Source organism: Daphnia pulicaria, chromosome 5, assembly GCF_021234035.1.
Source record: "Daphnia pulicaria isolate SC F1-1A chromosome 5, SC_F0-13Bv2, whole genome shotgun sequence".
NCBI lineage: Eukaryota > Metazoa > Arthropoda > Branchiopoda > Diplostraca > Daphniidae > Daphnia > Daphnia pulicaria.
The window spans coordinates 360,267-375,028 of NC_060917.1; the positions used below are offsets into that span (position 1 = coordinate 360,267).

At 40.9% G+C, this 14,762-nt stretch overlaps 1 protein-coding gene and 1 long non-coding RNA gene across 2 annotated transcripts; one reads left to right on the forward strand and one right to left on the reverse strand.

Moving 5' to 3' along the window:
• Positions 1–9,096: 9,096 nt before the first annotated feature.
• LOC124340651 (major facilitator superfamily domain-containing protein 12-like) lies at positions 9,097–12,866 on the reverse strand. Its single transcript, XM_046793251.1, has 10 exons — positions 12,112–12,866; positions 11,965–12,048; positions 11,687–11,894; positions 11,148–11,262; positions 10,905–11,072; positions 10,214–10,399; positions 9,974–10,085; positions 9,667–9,829; positions 9,445–9,572; positions 9,097–9,377 (listed from the first exon to the last, which is right to left on the reverse strand). Exons 1-10 carry the CDS (start codon positions 12,419–12,421, stop codon positions 9,301–9,303), a joined length of 1,551 nt encoding a protein of 516 aa, XP_046649207.1. The 5' UTR covers positions 12,422–12,866; the 3' UTR covers positions 9,097–9,300.
• Positions 11,271–11,895, forward strand: LOC124340694. The gene is made up of 2 exons (XR_006918174.1): positions 11,271–11,456; positions 11,666–11,895. It is a non-coding gene; the product is annotated as an uncharacterized LOC124340694 (long non-coding RNA).
• Positions 12,867–14,762: the final 1,896 nt, after the last annotated feature.

A 14,762-nucleotide genomic window follows, 5' to 3' on the forward strand; every position in this document is an offset into this window, starting at 1 on the left:
AGAAACGAAAAAGAATAATAATAAAAACGAGACGAGAGCAAATGAACCGCAATGAAGAGACTTTGGACTATAAAAATTGCTGCTGCCCCGGAAATTCGGTCGAAATGGATAAGACCCTATTGTGCACATCGCTAAGATAAATAATATATAAGAAGTAACGTTCAACGGGTTATAGACGCTGCTGCTGCCTGCAGCTTACGGTTAATTCGTACGCGCTTATAATGTTGGCGCGTCCTTAATCTCCGTCGTTTGCGGTCGGGATAGAATAAAAGAAGGAAAAAGAAGGTACCAAGTACCTTACCGATTAATAGACAAAAGTTATAGTCGCCGTCGTCATTTCCACGCACAGGTATTTCTCACCCAACCGGTCGCTCGATACCCGACGTCGTTCCTTAGTCTCCCATCGTGTCGCCTTCACGCTGCGGATATATGTACGCACAAAAGTAGTAAAAAAAATAACAGACGCAAAGGATAGAAGGAAAAAGAGTTGGAAACAAAAGTTCGGAAATTACGTATTATAAGAAGAAACACTTGTAATAATTAGCGGGGCGATTGCTGGCACTGGAGCCAAAGCGCACGGGATGATGTATATTTTCAGGAATTACGTACACGACTGCGCTTTTTCTTTGAATAAACGACATTACGGCATCGGTTGGGCTGTTGTCGGCACCGCGCGTTTGCCGGTGTGTAAGAGAAAAATAAAAGAACAGACACAGGAACTAATTGGGTGAAATAGTGACGGGGGGTTGCGGGGAGGATTATTTCTCCCAGTCGTATCGTCGGTATCAAATGCGACCGTGTTAAATGTGCGTGTGTGTGAAAAAAAAGTGTTCACGGTCGACGGTAGTGTGTGGAATCAGTCAATCGAAAAAAATTTCATCGGAAAATTCTTAATGAACCGCGCACAAGTGAACGGGGTTTTTTTTTCTTCCGCATCCGGAATAGTGTCGCTCCTGTCCAGCGCCACCTTTTTCCTTTCGTGTTCACAAAAGACAAAAGAGATAAGACAACAAAAAAAAGTACAGTTAAAAATACACAAATCCCTTCATTACAAGTCGCCTTCTTCTAATTGTTTCCTCGTATCTCATTTCAAATCCTCTTTTTTCTTTCTTTTTAAAACAACAGAAAAGAATCAGAGGCATCGAGAGAGACAAGTCTAAGTAGAGAGAAAGAAAAAGATTGGAAGGAGGAGATGGACACAACAATTAGGCTCGGTCATCAGCTCAGCGAATACACGTACATGAATATATACGTAGGGAGTGTATCTTATTTTTCCAACCTTTTTCTCTCGTCCGAGAGGGTCTTCGGTCTTGGCCTGCGCTATTAAAACAGTGGTCGGGTGGTAGTAGAGATGCTGTGTGTGCATAAAGTGGCTAAGAAACGAGTCCCACAAAAGTGAAAGATGAGGGACAACGTTAATGAGAGACGAGAAAATTTTTTTTAAGGATCACAATAGTTTCGAAAGGCTAACTATTAGGAGAGAAGAGACGTGAGACGTGAGACGTGAGACGAACACGGCACAAACCAGAGGCGCCCGCGTCTCTGATTTGTTATTTTCCACCGCGGTAGAAAACCCGAGATGGGAATTGCCATCGTGAACGCACGAAGGAGAAACAAAGAGGCAGCTCACACAACTTATTCAACGAGCTGCTAAACGCTCTGAAAAGTGGACGATATAAGACCAGCATTCAACCAGAATTATATTTTTTTTTTCTCCGTCTCGCCCAGCAGCAGGCCTTGAAAATAAAATTTAAAAATAAACTCCAAACAATTTTTCATGTTTTTCCAACTCTCCCCGGTTGTATGTGTTTTTTTGTAAAAGAATTTTAAAAACAACAACAAAAAAAGTGCAATAAGTGTACAAAAAGAGAGAAAGGAATCCCGGAGGCGTTGAGGCCGGCACATTTCACGTGGCTAAATGACAGACTTTGGGCCGCCCAAAAAAAAAGGAAGAAGAAAAAAAAAAGGTAAAAAGAAAAAAATTGTTAAAACAATTATTCATCCTCCCCATCATCTTCCACCTCCTTCCACAATCATCGCAGATACTCAACAAGACGCGACTATGAGGAAAGGAGAAGAAAATTTCTGCACCGCCCGCCAATTAACTGGCAAAAGAATTTCCATATCTCATATTCGAATGTCTCTATGTATAGAGCCGGCTACTTGTGTGCCAAGTGGATTAGCAGCGACGACCCCCGCACAAAATGGCAAGGAAAAAAGAAAAATTCACCTGGCCAAAAAAGAAAAAGAAAAATGTATCATGTCGGACGGCGATGATGAACTAGCGTTTTCCTACGTTTCCCACCCAATATTCTCTGTACAGTTTGAGGCCTATTCAATTGAAATCCATCTCTCGTTCGCTCATTGTTTGACAAGTCAGTGCGTCCGTATAGATTTTCCCAGAAGGTGGGGGGGGGGAACGGATGTCCAAGCGGAATCGAAAGAAAAGCAAGAATCCGCACATCGTCTACAAGGAGAGAAAATGGCCTCCTCTACATGTGAATTTCAATGAAACATTTTTCCTTTTTTTTTCTGGTACTCGGTAGCGGTAGTTGTGGAATGGAGAGATCCTTCTGTCGGGAACTTAAGGTAAACAGCCAACAACCCCAACTGCGCTGCTGCGCTTCTGTCGTGTTGTTGTTGTTGTTGTAGTTTGAATGAAAAGATTCCTCCCCCCTCATTCCCATCATCACGGCTTATCAAAGGTAACAACGGGTGTGATCTGCCTCGACCAAATATTGACTCGACAACGCAAAAGGTTCTCCCACTTCGATATTGTTATGAACCAAGTCGATCGATGGGTGAGTATATAGCGAAGGTGAAAAAACGGCATAAGCGACACTTGCGGAGCAGGGAAGGAGAGGAATATAGCTCCGGGGGGAACAAATTTAATTGAAAAGGTTGGACGCTATGGGAACTGTTGACACGTTCCGGCTGAGAAAACCTTTTTTCCTGGTAAAACATTTTTTTTTTCGTTCGTTCGGTTCTCTTTTTTTTATTATTATCATTATTTTTTATGATCATTATATTCCGTTCCTTTTTGTGTGTGTTTGAAAACGTTCTAGTCGACTGCAATGAAAGACCTCCTGTTGTGTCGACCGAGCGCGCGGACAATGTCCACAGAGAAAATTTGTCGTCATTTTCTTCTCGGTTTTTTCGTTTGTATTAGCAAATGAGCGAAAAAAAGGGGTTGTCATTTTGTTTGTTTGTTTCTGAGCGATAAAAAAATTGTTGGGAAAAAAACAACAACGAAAGGCAGATAACACAAAGAAACAAAGGAGATGAAGCTTTGTACATTGAACAACAAAAGTCCGTGAGAAAATAAGGGGAAGAAAAAATATTGGCACGCCGATTTAATGGGCCGTGACGATCCTGGCACAACTCGAGACTAAAGTTTTCCATTGGAAAAATGGCTCGATTTTAACCTTGACGCCTTGGAAAAACATTTACCTTCGTCACTGACTTGAATGCAAATTGAAGAAAATGAAAAAAAATAAAGAAATTTCTAATGGAATTCTTGACGTGATGATTGAACGCGTTACTACCGCGAGACGGAAGTGTCGATTGGCGCCATGAGTCCGCAGCAGCCAGAAGAAGTACGACGCCAGGTGAAAAAGGTATGACTCAATGTGTGATTTCATCGTGTGGCATGAACGAGAGACGACCGCTGGTAGTATAATACATGACGCAACATTGAACAATAAACCCCGTCATCATTATTTCCAGCTCTCGGCGCAAATTGCATCTGATTATTTCTTGTCAAAAGGCGGCGCTGATGATTTTCGTTCGTGAGTTTCGACGAACGCCTCCCCCCCCCTGCTGTCATTGCCAGTCAAAATCGTCAATCCCCCATTTCTCACTTACCGTCCCAATGTTCCTCCCCAGTCCGGCACTTCAATCTTTTTTTTCTTTATCGATGTTTACTGTCGAGAGACGCTCGTTTAAAGAAAAAAATCTTCTTCAATTAGCCTCTCTCAATATTTTTTCCGGGAATGAATTATGTACAAGTGTCAACGGTCGAAAGACACACACACACACACACACCCTAAAATACGGCGTTATTTATTCTTTTCTTTTTCTTTTTAACAGTCAAAGATTTTTGGGCAGAGAGGTGGCACATAAAATCGTTCATCCGTCAATCTGACAGGTGACCACCTCTTTCCTTCTACGCTGTGTGTGTGTGTTTTGTATACATATACATATTCAATGACCAATCAGCCGGAAGGTGTCCCCCCACCTCCTTCGTTGGAAAAAAAAATTCCGCATGCGAAAACATCGTCCACACAAGAAGGACGCTTATACATATACTGAACGTAGGAAACGAGGAAGTGCCAATGTCGTGGTCATAAATTTTTTTTAGTTGCACTTTGTTTGAAGTGTTCAAAGTTAAAATATTTTTGAATTCGATTATTTAACCCACATACAAAGTGGTGAGGTACAAAAACAGGCCTGATCTGCAGTCGTTCTACAAATGAGAACGACCAATCGAATAAAAACCTGACTGAGTCAATAAAAACGGTAAGAGAAAAACAGTCAATAGCATAGAGAGTACGATTATTCCTCAGCTATGTCACGATTCATAGCCAACGCCCCCAAACAGTCAAAAAGGAAGAATAGAGATATATTTGTCCTACCTTTAAGCCTGGGAAATACAGCCAGGAATCCACAAGTGCTCTATCCGCAGAATAGTTGAATCCAGCCGGGATAGGAAAAAAGGGGGGGTCCTCGTGAATACAAACACACACACATGAGTGTACACGAGGACAGAAAGGATAAAATGAAAGGGGAAGAAGAAGAGATAGGTAACTTGGTGGACGTTCATAGTTTCTTCAATCAAATGGGATGTTGGATGCTGTTTACCTAAACAAAAAAATAAAAAAATAAGTTACGAAAAAATATTTACAACATGAGTGAGATTGTTTCTGATGACAGTTTAACACCAGCACAAGTAAAACTTGCATAATGTGTTGTTATTATGGCTGGCTCAAGCCTCAAATATGCACAAAGAAGAAAGTTACAATGCAAACAATCTGCCATGCATCGAAAGGGGGCTTACATGATTAAATGGTGGTCAGGAACTAACCTTTCACCAATTTGGAACAGGATTAACTCTTCTATTGAAGCTACCATAATCATTCTATTTGTATCCAAAGTTTTATTTACCCGCCAAAAACAGCATGGAGTGGAGTGGAGAGCATGGAGAGCCGGGACACCGAGAGTTTATACGTGGCACGAGTTCACACCGAGACAACCGTGACAGAGAATTCACACGATGACCACATTTTTGTAATTTTATTTGTCCTGCTATTTTTCGTGCAGCCACGAAATTTTTCAGAAATTGATCGTTCACTTTTCTTAATAAAAATAATCTCAAGCTTCGTCACTTTTTCCAACAATACGAAGCAGACGACCCTAATCTTACTAATTAGCCCTTAAGTATCGATCGAAATTATCAAAAATCGACCCCCTCCCGTCAAATCCAAACCGCTCTAAACGATTGAACGGATCGTGATTATTTAGTTTCTAAAAAAGTAAAATTTGGCACGAGATAATTACTTTTAGACCCAAGTCGTCATAATAAGACCCTCTAGGATTCTTGGAAGGTAAAAATGGAATAACAATAATAACCCTAGGAGCCAAACAAGCGATGACGGCAACTTTGTCCGCATCTCATTTACTGTCATGTCCTTTTTTTTGCCTTTTTTCTTTTTTGCGTGTCCAAACTATTCGGACTATAAAAAAAAGAAGACGGGAAATGTTTTGTAGGCTATTCTTATTACTATATGTTTCTGCATTTCGCCTTTTTTAAAAAATAAATAAATGTTGCGAGACGAGTTAGCTCCTAGCTGCCGCATGACCAAGACGAATTTCGCTGGCAGCAACACAATAATATCTTCGACGAGCTCTGCCTTTGTGTGTGTGTCTGTGTGTCTGTTGCCCGTGTCGAAGCCTCATGTGCGCAGTCGTTGTTGTTGAATTTTATAGTTTTCTCGAATGTGTCTATATAGCCGGCCCTGTCCAAAACTCACGCGCTTCAAAAAAAAAAAAGAAACGCTGCACGCCAACGTTGGCGCGCGCTCACGCTCCTATACAAGACGGTTAGTCGGTTAGCCCTTTTATATTTATTTTTGCTACGAATTTAGAAGAAAAAAAAACGATTCTTTTGGGTTGGAGAGAGAGAGAGAGAGAGTCTAATGCAATAAAACATTTATTCCCGGCTCGAGACTTCTGACAGCTAGTTGTTTATGCAAATCGAAATTGACCATTTATGTAACCAGATCTGCGCTCTATCCTATAACCCATCCGTCGGTTATTGCCGAGCGCGGGCCGCGCGCGTTTATCCCTTCGGTCGTCGTCGTTGGCCTATAAGAAACGCTGGAGGACTCTTCACAACAACAACTCAAAAAAGAAAAAAGAAACTGTTTGGGATATCTCTGGAATATGATGGCGAGGGCGCAGGCCGCCTATATAATATCAGACATAAATCAAATATTACCGAGTGTGCATCATCTGAGCCGGACGGGAGTATTATACTATAGACTCTGTGTGTGTGTGTATACATAACTATGGCTGGGCGAATGGACCAGACAACGGCGTTCACCTGAGAAGAGAGTTGGAGGAAGGCGATGACCAAAAATGGGTGGAGCGCTGCAACAGCAGCAGCAATCTCCCTTTTACAGATGACTGAGTGAGAGCTAAAAGAATAATCGATAGGGCAACTACAACCGACCCCAGACAGGAGAGAATAGAGAGATCGATCGATAAGAAAGAGAGAACCGATGAAAGAATGCGCGATGACTGAGAAAACAAAACAAAATCTAAAATATACAAAAAACCGAAATAGTTGAAAAGCGCAAAATAGAAATGGGAATCGAAATGAATGCGCGTGAAATCAAGAAATGGTAAAATTTATTTCAGGGTTAGGCTACTGCGTCCATTAGGGATAAATTTGTACAAAACTCTTTCCTTTTGCATGATTTTATTCGCCACTTTATTTACGAATTTATTTGCCGCGTACACCAGCAACAGCCAGCGGAGACCTTCGATTCTCAGTTCACTTTTCACGTCATCTGTATGCGCAACGGCATATACACACCGACAATTAAACCAATGAATTAAGATAAGAGAGAGAGAAAGCCAAGGTATAAGGCTATGCTCTTAAATTTGGTACGTTTCAAGAATGGCAAATAGAGAGAGAGCTTCCAGGGAGAGTTCCAGTCGCAATAATAAGTAAGACATTTGAAGGGGAAAAGACATAGCTCGACTTCTCGCCCACAATCAAAAAGCGAAGGCGCAATCAAAGTGGAACACACACACAAATATACAACAACTGTAAGAGACCCAACCCTGCTGCTGCCCAAAAAAGAAACATTTCTTGAATAAACATAATATAATGGAAATAGAATTGTATTGACGATGCCGATATAATAGGCGAGAGACGTCAGTGGAATAACAAACAATATCCAAACTGGCAGCAACAGCAGCCACCCCTCTCCCTGCGGCTTGTAGACTACCTTGTATATATAGCTTTCTGAGCAGTGCCTATTATTCTCTTTTTCTTTTCTCTGAGTCTGTCGTTGTTGTTGTTCTCCATCTCTTCACTCTTGTCGGTCATTCCAACGTCCTTCTACCGCCCGAAAAAGAGACAGGCTATCATTTGGTTGAAGTTTCAATTGAACGATTCGTAGAAATCTGAAAAGAGTCGAGTCGTTCAGAGATTAATATCCGTGGGCGTGTGTATATAATATCAGCTGACAGTACATATAATTCCGAGCCGATTCCAGGGAATTGGACATGGAAGAAGCTAAAAGTTGTCGAGTTGGAGATTTCATTTTATTTATTTTTTTAATAATTGTAAATTTTTTTTTTTTTAAAGCTATTTTTTCAAAATTATTGTTCCGGTCATCACAAAAGTGAGTGAGGGACGGCCGGCCAGAAGGAAATTCAGGATCAAAGTAGCGGAATTCGATTGTGCAAGGAAGATTTTTGAATTCAAAACGCTTTTTAATTCAAATAGATTCTCTTGGAAAAAAAATCTCTTCAGTGGGTAAAGTGCTGTGTAGTGTCGCAGAGACTCGCCCATTCTCGAAATTCTAATACAAACAGATTGTCGGATCATTATTGTTTCAGTCCCTCAGTGACGGGAATAACAATAAAGCAGAGAAGGGTTGAAACGAAAATGTTCTGGTGTACCTTTTCCTCTCTCTCTCTCTCTCTCGAGTGCCAGATTACAGCAAAGAAGGAGCAAAATAACAAAAGCGATTGACAGCCACAGAAGCCCCGATGTGCCCACTAACCCAAGATACCGAAACAAGGAGGCAAAGTCACGGACCGCTGGCCAATCCTTCCATTCTCCAACCCCAGACGCTTCCGTGAAAAGAGAGCTGAAAAAGGCTTGAAAAAACCAATTATGACGACGGCAAATATACCAGGCAGAATGGTTGTCTCGTCTAAATCTAAAGAGAAATGAAAACATGGTATAATGGGAAGAGAACACAAAATAATACAACAAGGAGCTCAATGTTCTTTTTTTTCTGGCCTTGGCCGCATAAATCTAAAAAGAAGAAAAAAAGGATTCAATTTTGTACTGAATTCTCATAAGTTCAACACCAAACCAGTTGGCTCAGCGCATTCCAGAGTCTCGAATTGAATCGAAAAGCGGAATTTTTTCACAGGAAACGGGAGGAGAATGAAACCCAAGACAATTTGGTTCGCCATCAACAGGAGCCCTGTGCCAACTCGATGGTTTCCTTTGCCTTTCGAGCATTTCTATTTTGAATGGATTCGTTTATTGACATGATGCATAAAAGACAATTATTCAAAAAAACACTTTCAACAAAGAACCGTCAAGGCATTGCTTCGTTAACCAGTTGAGAGGAAATCTCTGCTTAGATATTAACATTTACTACAGTATGCTCCGTCTAATAATAGTATAGTTTAAGGAGTGTACCAATCAGGATATAGCATGATTTCGATCGGCAACGATCCGTATCACAGCGATTTCACAAAAACAATTTTTAGGTATCGATTTGGAATGCTTGTGCGTCATTTCAGACAAAAGCCCAACAAACAAAATGAATGAAAAAATTTAAAAAAAAAGAGACCAAAAGAAATTTGCATTCATTTTCATAGAAAAATAGACATTTGTCGTTCATGCGCAAATTAAATTTTCAAAGGACCGGTGTTTTTCTTTGCAGCGAAGAAATAAAAAAACAGGTTTACCAGACCGATTGGTTACCAATTCACGGCAGGCACATAACAGAGAGCACGCTGCAGGCCATGAAGAGCTTATTTCTCTCGTCAAGCCATGACAGAAATACTTTGATGCGATTCAGGAGTGACGTCGTCTTCCGTGTCACTGGAAATCCGCTGGTAGCCTGGATACAACACCAACAAGGAGCTAGTTTAGTAAAAGCAAAGATGAAATCTAGTCGTCTCAATTACCTTTCGGTAGGACACCGATGTCGAGTGGGATCATCGTGGCCAAGCTCATTAGCGCTAACAGAGCGGCAGAGCCGCAGACCAAGGCTAAAATCATGACGTAGTACGGCTTGCACTCGAGGCAGCAGGATCTATAGGGCGGAGGGGCAGGAGAAAAGAGAGAGAGAGAGAAAAGAGGCGGTTTCAATCGTGCTCAAGATGATTAGGTTGTTGCATCTGATTTACGCGCAAGGGTGCAGGTATTGGATGAGGAAGACGGTGAGGCCATTCGAGAGTTTATCGGTGAAGCTCATGGCGCCGTAAACAAAAGCCCCGGATTCTACGTGGGGTCCGATCAGGTCTGCTGTTACGGCTAATGAAGTGATTAGCATAGTGGAGCCACCAGCACCTGTACATGGAAAGAAAGCACACAAGCCAGATCAGAAACAAAATGGTAATATTGTCATTAATGGCTATCGGAATGCAAGACGAGAGACTGCGTCAAACGACTTTTGGCCAAGGTAAACTTCTTCTCTCTCCGTCGTTCTCTTACCGTACAGCGCAGCAACGCCATAAATGCCGTACGATTGGAAAAATTCCCCATGGCCAAACCAAACATAGAGGCAGGCTCCCATTCCAATCAAAGCACCAATTAGGTACACCACCTAAATCAAGTCCAAACACAAAGGATTAAAATTGTAAGACAAAATTATAACACAGAAAAACAGATAGGCATTCAAAAATGACTGTGGATGCCATCTAGCGAACGAAGGCGGTAGAAAAATGAAAAAACCTTTCTTCCAACGACTTGCGTCAAAGGTCCGATTGCTAGTGAGGTAAGGAATCCAGAGACGAAAAGAGCCAGAGGAGTGGTTGCGACTGAAGTTGCGCCCAGTTTTAAATTATCCTGTAGCCAAAGCGGCAAATAAACCTGCGACAGGTTGACAAACAGACGTGTTGCCATGTACAGAACGGCGACCTAGAAGAAAAATTAATTAATTAATTAAAAATTTACGTTTTGACTGAGTTGACGAAACAGGTTATGATTAATTTCTAACTAGATCTAGATAAAGATTAGTCAATCCCGAGAAGAAATTCGACTGAAGTAGAATGCCCATCTATCGGAATGTTCGGCACGTCGTCCTACCAAGAGCGACGTCGGCAAAATTTCATGTTAACTGCTATAGAAATAGCTCGAGCTCAATTCGCGCTTTAATTTAATATACGCGGGTGCCAGGTGCCTGGAGGACATATATGGTATTCCTACTGTTACGCATCCATTAGGTAGTCTAGAAAATCCAAAAAGAACCAGCTCAAACTCGCTTTTTCGAAAGTGTTGCCTCAAGTCCTTTTGTGACCTCAAATTCAAATGAAATTTAAACTTCATCCTATCACAGACAGGTGATTGGTGTTCGCGGAAATGGGTTGTTAGAGATCAAGAAGACATCAATTCAATAACAAAATTGGTGTCGAGCGATTCTCACCTGATAAAATTGTTTTTCTTTCAGCCAATCAAACGCTTTCATGGCAGCAGGACTGTTGGATTCGTTCTTGTTCGAATGATAGACTTGATTGTGTTTCACTTCATCTACTCCGCAGTGGAAAAATAGTGAGAAAAGAGCCCCAATTCCGATGGCAATCAGCACGACATCCTATTAAGAAAAGAAAAGAAAGTTGATTCATTACATTCTAGCTGTCCAATTCCATATAAGTATTAAGCAACTCACACGAAAATCCGAGGCATCTTCCGGCCCAACGACTTGTTGCGAGGCTCCGGTGACACCTAATGTGACCCATGTCATGGCGTAGATGGTAATATTAGAAGCAACGGTGAAGGCGTATCTAAATTATGATCAAAGTGGTGTAACATGCATGTTAGGATACATCAACAATGAAACCAGATTCTACATCAAGACCAAAATAAATGATTTTCAAGTTGCTGTGTAACCACATGAGGCTGAAAATATGAAGCACTACAACATAAAATATTAAAACTAAAGAGGAGCTAACTGATAGTGCCTGCTCCATAACTACAGGTATTGAATTACTGGATATTAAGCATAAGAGGCTTTTATTTCTCATATCAGATGTTATATAAGATATTGCTTTCTTATGGCCTTATAATTACCCCCTAATAATAACTTGAGACAAGAGTATGCCATTGAATTTGTGATCAAGTTACCTCCATTAACCTTCAATGTACATGAAAATATAGACTTACAAAAACATGTCTATCATTTTCTAGATGTTGAATAGTTGAAAGTACCTCAATGCAGTAAGTTCCGTACGTGTACTCTCATTATGAGCTAGCACTGGGATAAGCGACAGGTGAGAAACTTGGACGGCAGCCCAACCAAACTGGAAGATGACGATGAAACCGGAGAAATAAATGACTTGAGCCCATTGTGATGAACTTGAACAGCCAACACAGGGCATGAAGATGAACGGGAAGCTTGCCAAAATGCACATTGTACCTTATGAAATTAATAAATTGAAATGTTAAGCCTGAGTTGAAATTAACACCAACTAATTAGAAACTCAAACCAAAGAAATGCCATGTTTTCCTGGGCCCAAATTTGCCGAGAAGACCGCTGTAGCATCTTGAGGTTGATTGATCTCGTTTTTGACCTGAAGATACAATAAAAGATTTAGGATGTTGGATAATATATGGCATGTCTATGACTAGTTTACCTGGATTTGAATAGGCTTCTCCAACCTGAAGTCCAACAAACGGGGTAGCAATTCCATCAGCAATTTGGCCAATTAATAAAACAATTCCTGAAAGGGAATTATCAAACTGCAGAACCAAATGGAAATACACAAGAAGATATGTGAACCACATGGAGGCAGTTAGATCGTTTAACACATGGCCAACACTGAAAGAAATCCGAGTTTTCCATGAAAGTTTAAACCTGGAATCGTCATCAGGCTTACACATTTGTGCTGACAAATCATTCTGAATACTTCCTTCTCCAGAAGATATTTGTGTTGTGAGACTCATTCTTTTAGTAGATTGAGTATAATCTGACACATGTAAAATGTACAGCTCAATAAATCTTGTGTTGTTGCTACTATGTACAGAACGGCACCAACATGTTCTTTCAGCAGCAAGTGTTTGTCCTTACTTGCAGCGCACGCAGACTCAACTAAAAAGAAGAAAGCGGAAATCAAGTGTGTCCCTGAAAAATGGGTGTTTTCTTCATCGATGTTGTTGCATAACTTAAGACAAAGACGGGCAAAGAGCCAGCAGGACTAGCAGCAGTTGATTCACTAAAATTTCAAGGCGACTTTTATCTCTGGGTTTTCTATCACAACTGCTGAGTGCTCTCAATATACAGCCCTCTTGTAAGTGGAGAAATCACAATTGAAAAAGACGGAGCTCACTTGAAAGATTCATTGCCTTTCACTTCTGGTATTTGTTATCAAAATAAACGCCCCCGGAAATTCGGCTGCTTTTTTGACAGAACAACACCTGATTACACAATCGCGGTAGGTTTGTCTTCAAAGAAAACGTGCTTGGATGCTTTATAATTCCATTCTATTAAACTCGAAAATTTTTTTCTTGTCTAGGGAAATGTGAAAAAGATAAATAGAAATTATTTGTCGTCAACACACTAATTAATGAGAGGGATTACTCGTTTTGGCATCCTTGTAACGGAATTCCCACACTTTTTTAATTCGTCTTTTTTTAATGCTGTACCGTTAAATGCGGTTAAATGAAGTAAAAAAGGGGTACTTGAGTTCAAGTAGAATTTCAGTTTAGATATATTTTTTAAATTGAGCAATAACGTTGGTTTCGATTATCGTCTTCCGCTAAATAAATGTTTATACCACATTTGACTGTGGGTTTTTTACAAGCATTCGCTAGAAACGGTTTCTAATTGATAGTGCTTTATGTATGTGGACGGTCATACATCATTCTAAAAATCGATCCGTGCCTACAGCATATGTTAGATTAACGCCAACAAACAAAATGCCAATTTGCTAATGACGGGATTTTAATTAATTTCGGGAAACGTCCCTAGATTGTCATCCTTCGTGAGCCTAAAATGAACGTATGGAAATGACGGCAGAGGAGGAGGAGGAGAGGGGGAGGGGGGCCTAGAGTTATTACCAGTTGAATTATTAGCCTAGCAGATAAGTGTTGTGAATGCAAATGCTCTGGCGACTGGTTGATGCGGAACGACCCCACCCGGAGTTTGCACGCAATCGTACTCGGCTCGCACTCAACTCTGTACACACACAAAGCCCCGTGCTTGGCATTCCCGTGGTGGCGTTAGTAGTAGGAGGGAGCAATTCCGATCGCATTGTTACATTAACATTTGCATATCTTTAGGTAATGCTCGATGCCGCTCGTGGCATATTGCATTTCGGAGTAGTCGCTCAGATACAATCAATGTTCCGGAAACTGTTCAGCATTTGAGACAACGGCCAAATTGCTCTCCCCCCACAACATCCACTCATATGTATAATACTCGTACTGCTGCGTATACGTACATAGCTAGGCCATTAGTATCGATTGCCACTTGGCGGAACCAAGCGCTGCCATTTGGACTTGGAAAACTCCCTCTGCTTTCGTTATCTCTGTAATAGTTGATCCGATTGGAAACTATGTAGCCCCCCCACATAAGGAAAGATGGACATTGCGCTTGCGCGGCCCCCCCGCTATACTTATGACGAAGTAAAAAAAACGGACTTTAAGCCAAGACAGAAAAGAAAAACACAACACAATACAAATAAGAAAACATCCCGTTTCTTCCCAGAACGCCGAGACGAAGCAAATCCGATTGTTATTCAGTCAAAGTGGAAAGCGATGGAATGAGAAAAAATTTATAAAATAGCATAAATAAAAAGAGACTTTGAGGGCGGGCGGCAATCTGAATATTGACCGAAACATGGGGTCTGGAAACGCACACACAACTCATTTCATGGTTTTTTCTTCAGTTGAATGATTCATAGTTTTTTCTCTGCGTTGTTTGTGTTGAAACCAATGAAATGACGCAGTAGGCTCAAATATCGACCGTCGGCGTGTAACTAGAAAAATAAAGAAAAAGAGGTTTTCGTCGCCAAAGTAGTAGATGGTGAGAAAAAGTATATTCGTTTCTCTGTACAATACAACCCTCTCTATCCCCTTGGAAAAATATATAAAATCTATTTTGGGCATCGGAAAATAAATCAGTCGCCCTTTTTTTTCCATTACGACCGTATATAAAAGCGCCGTAACACTGCGAAGAAAGAAGTGGACGAGGTATGCGGCGCAGGACATTAGGCCTTAAAAAAAAATTGAAGTTGGTAAATCGATTGGATAATAAAAAAAAAGAAAATTCGTTCGCATTTTATTC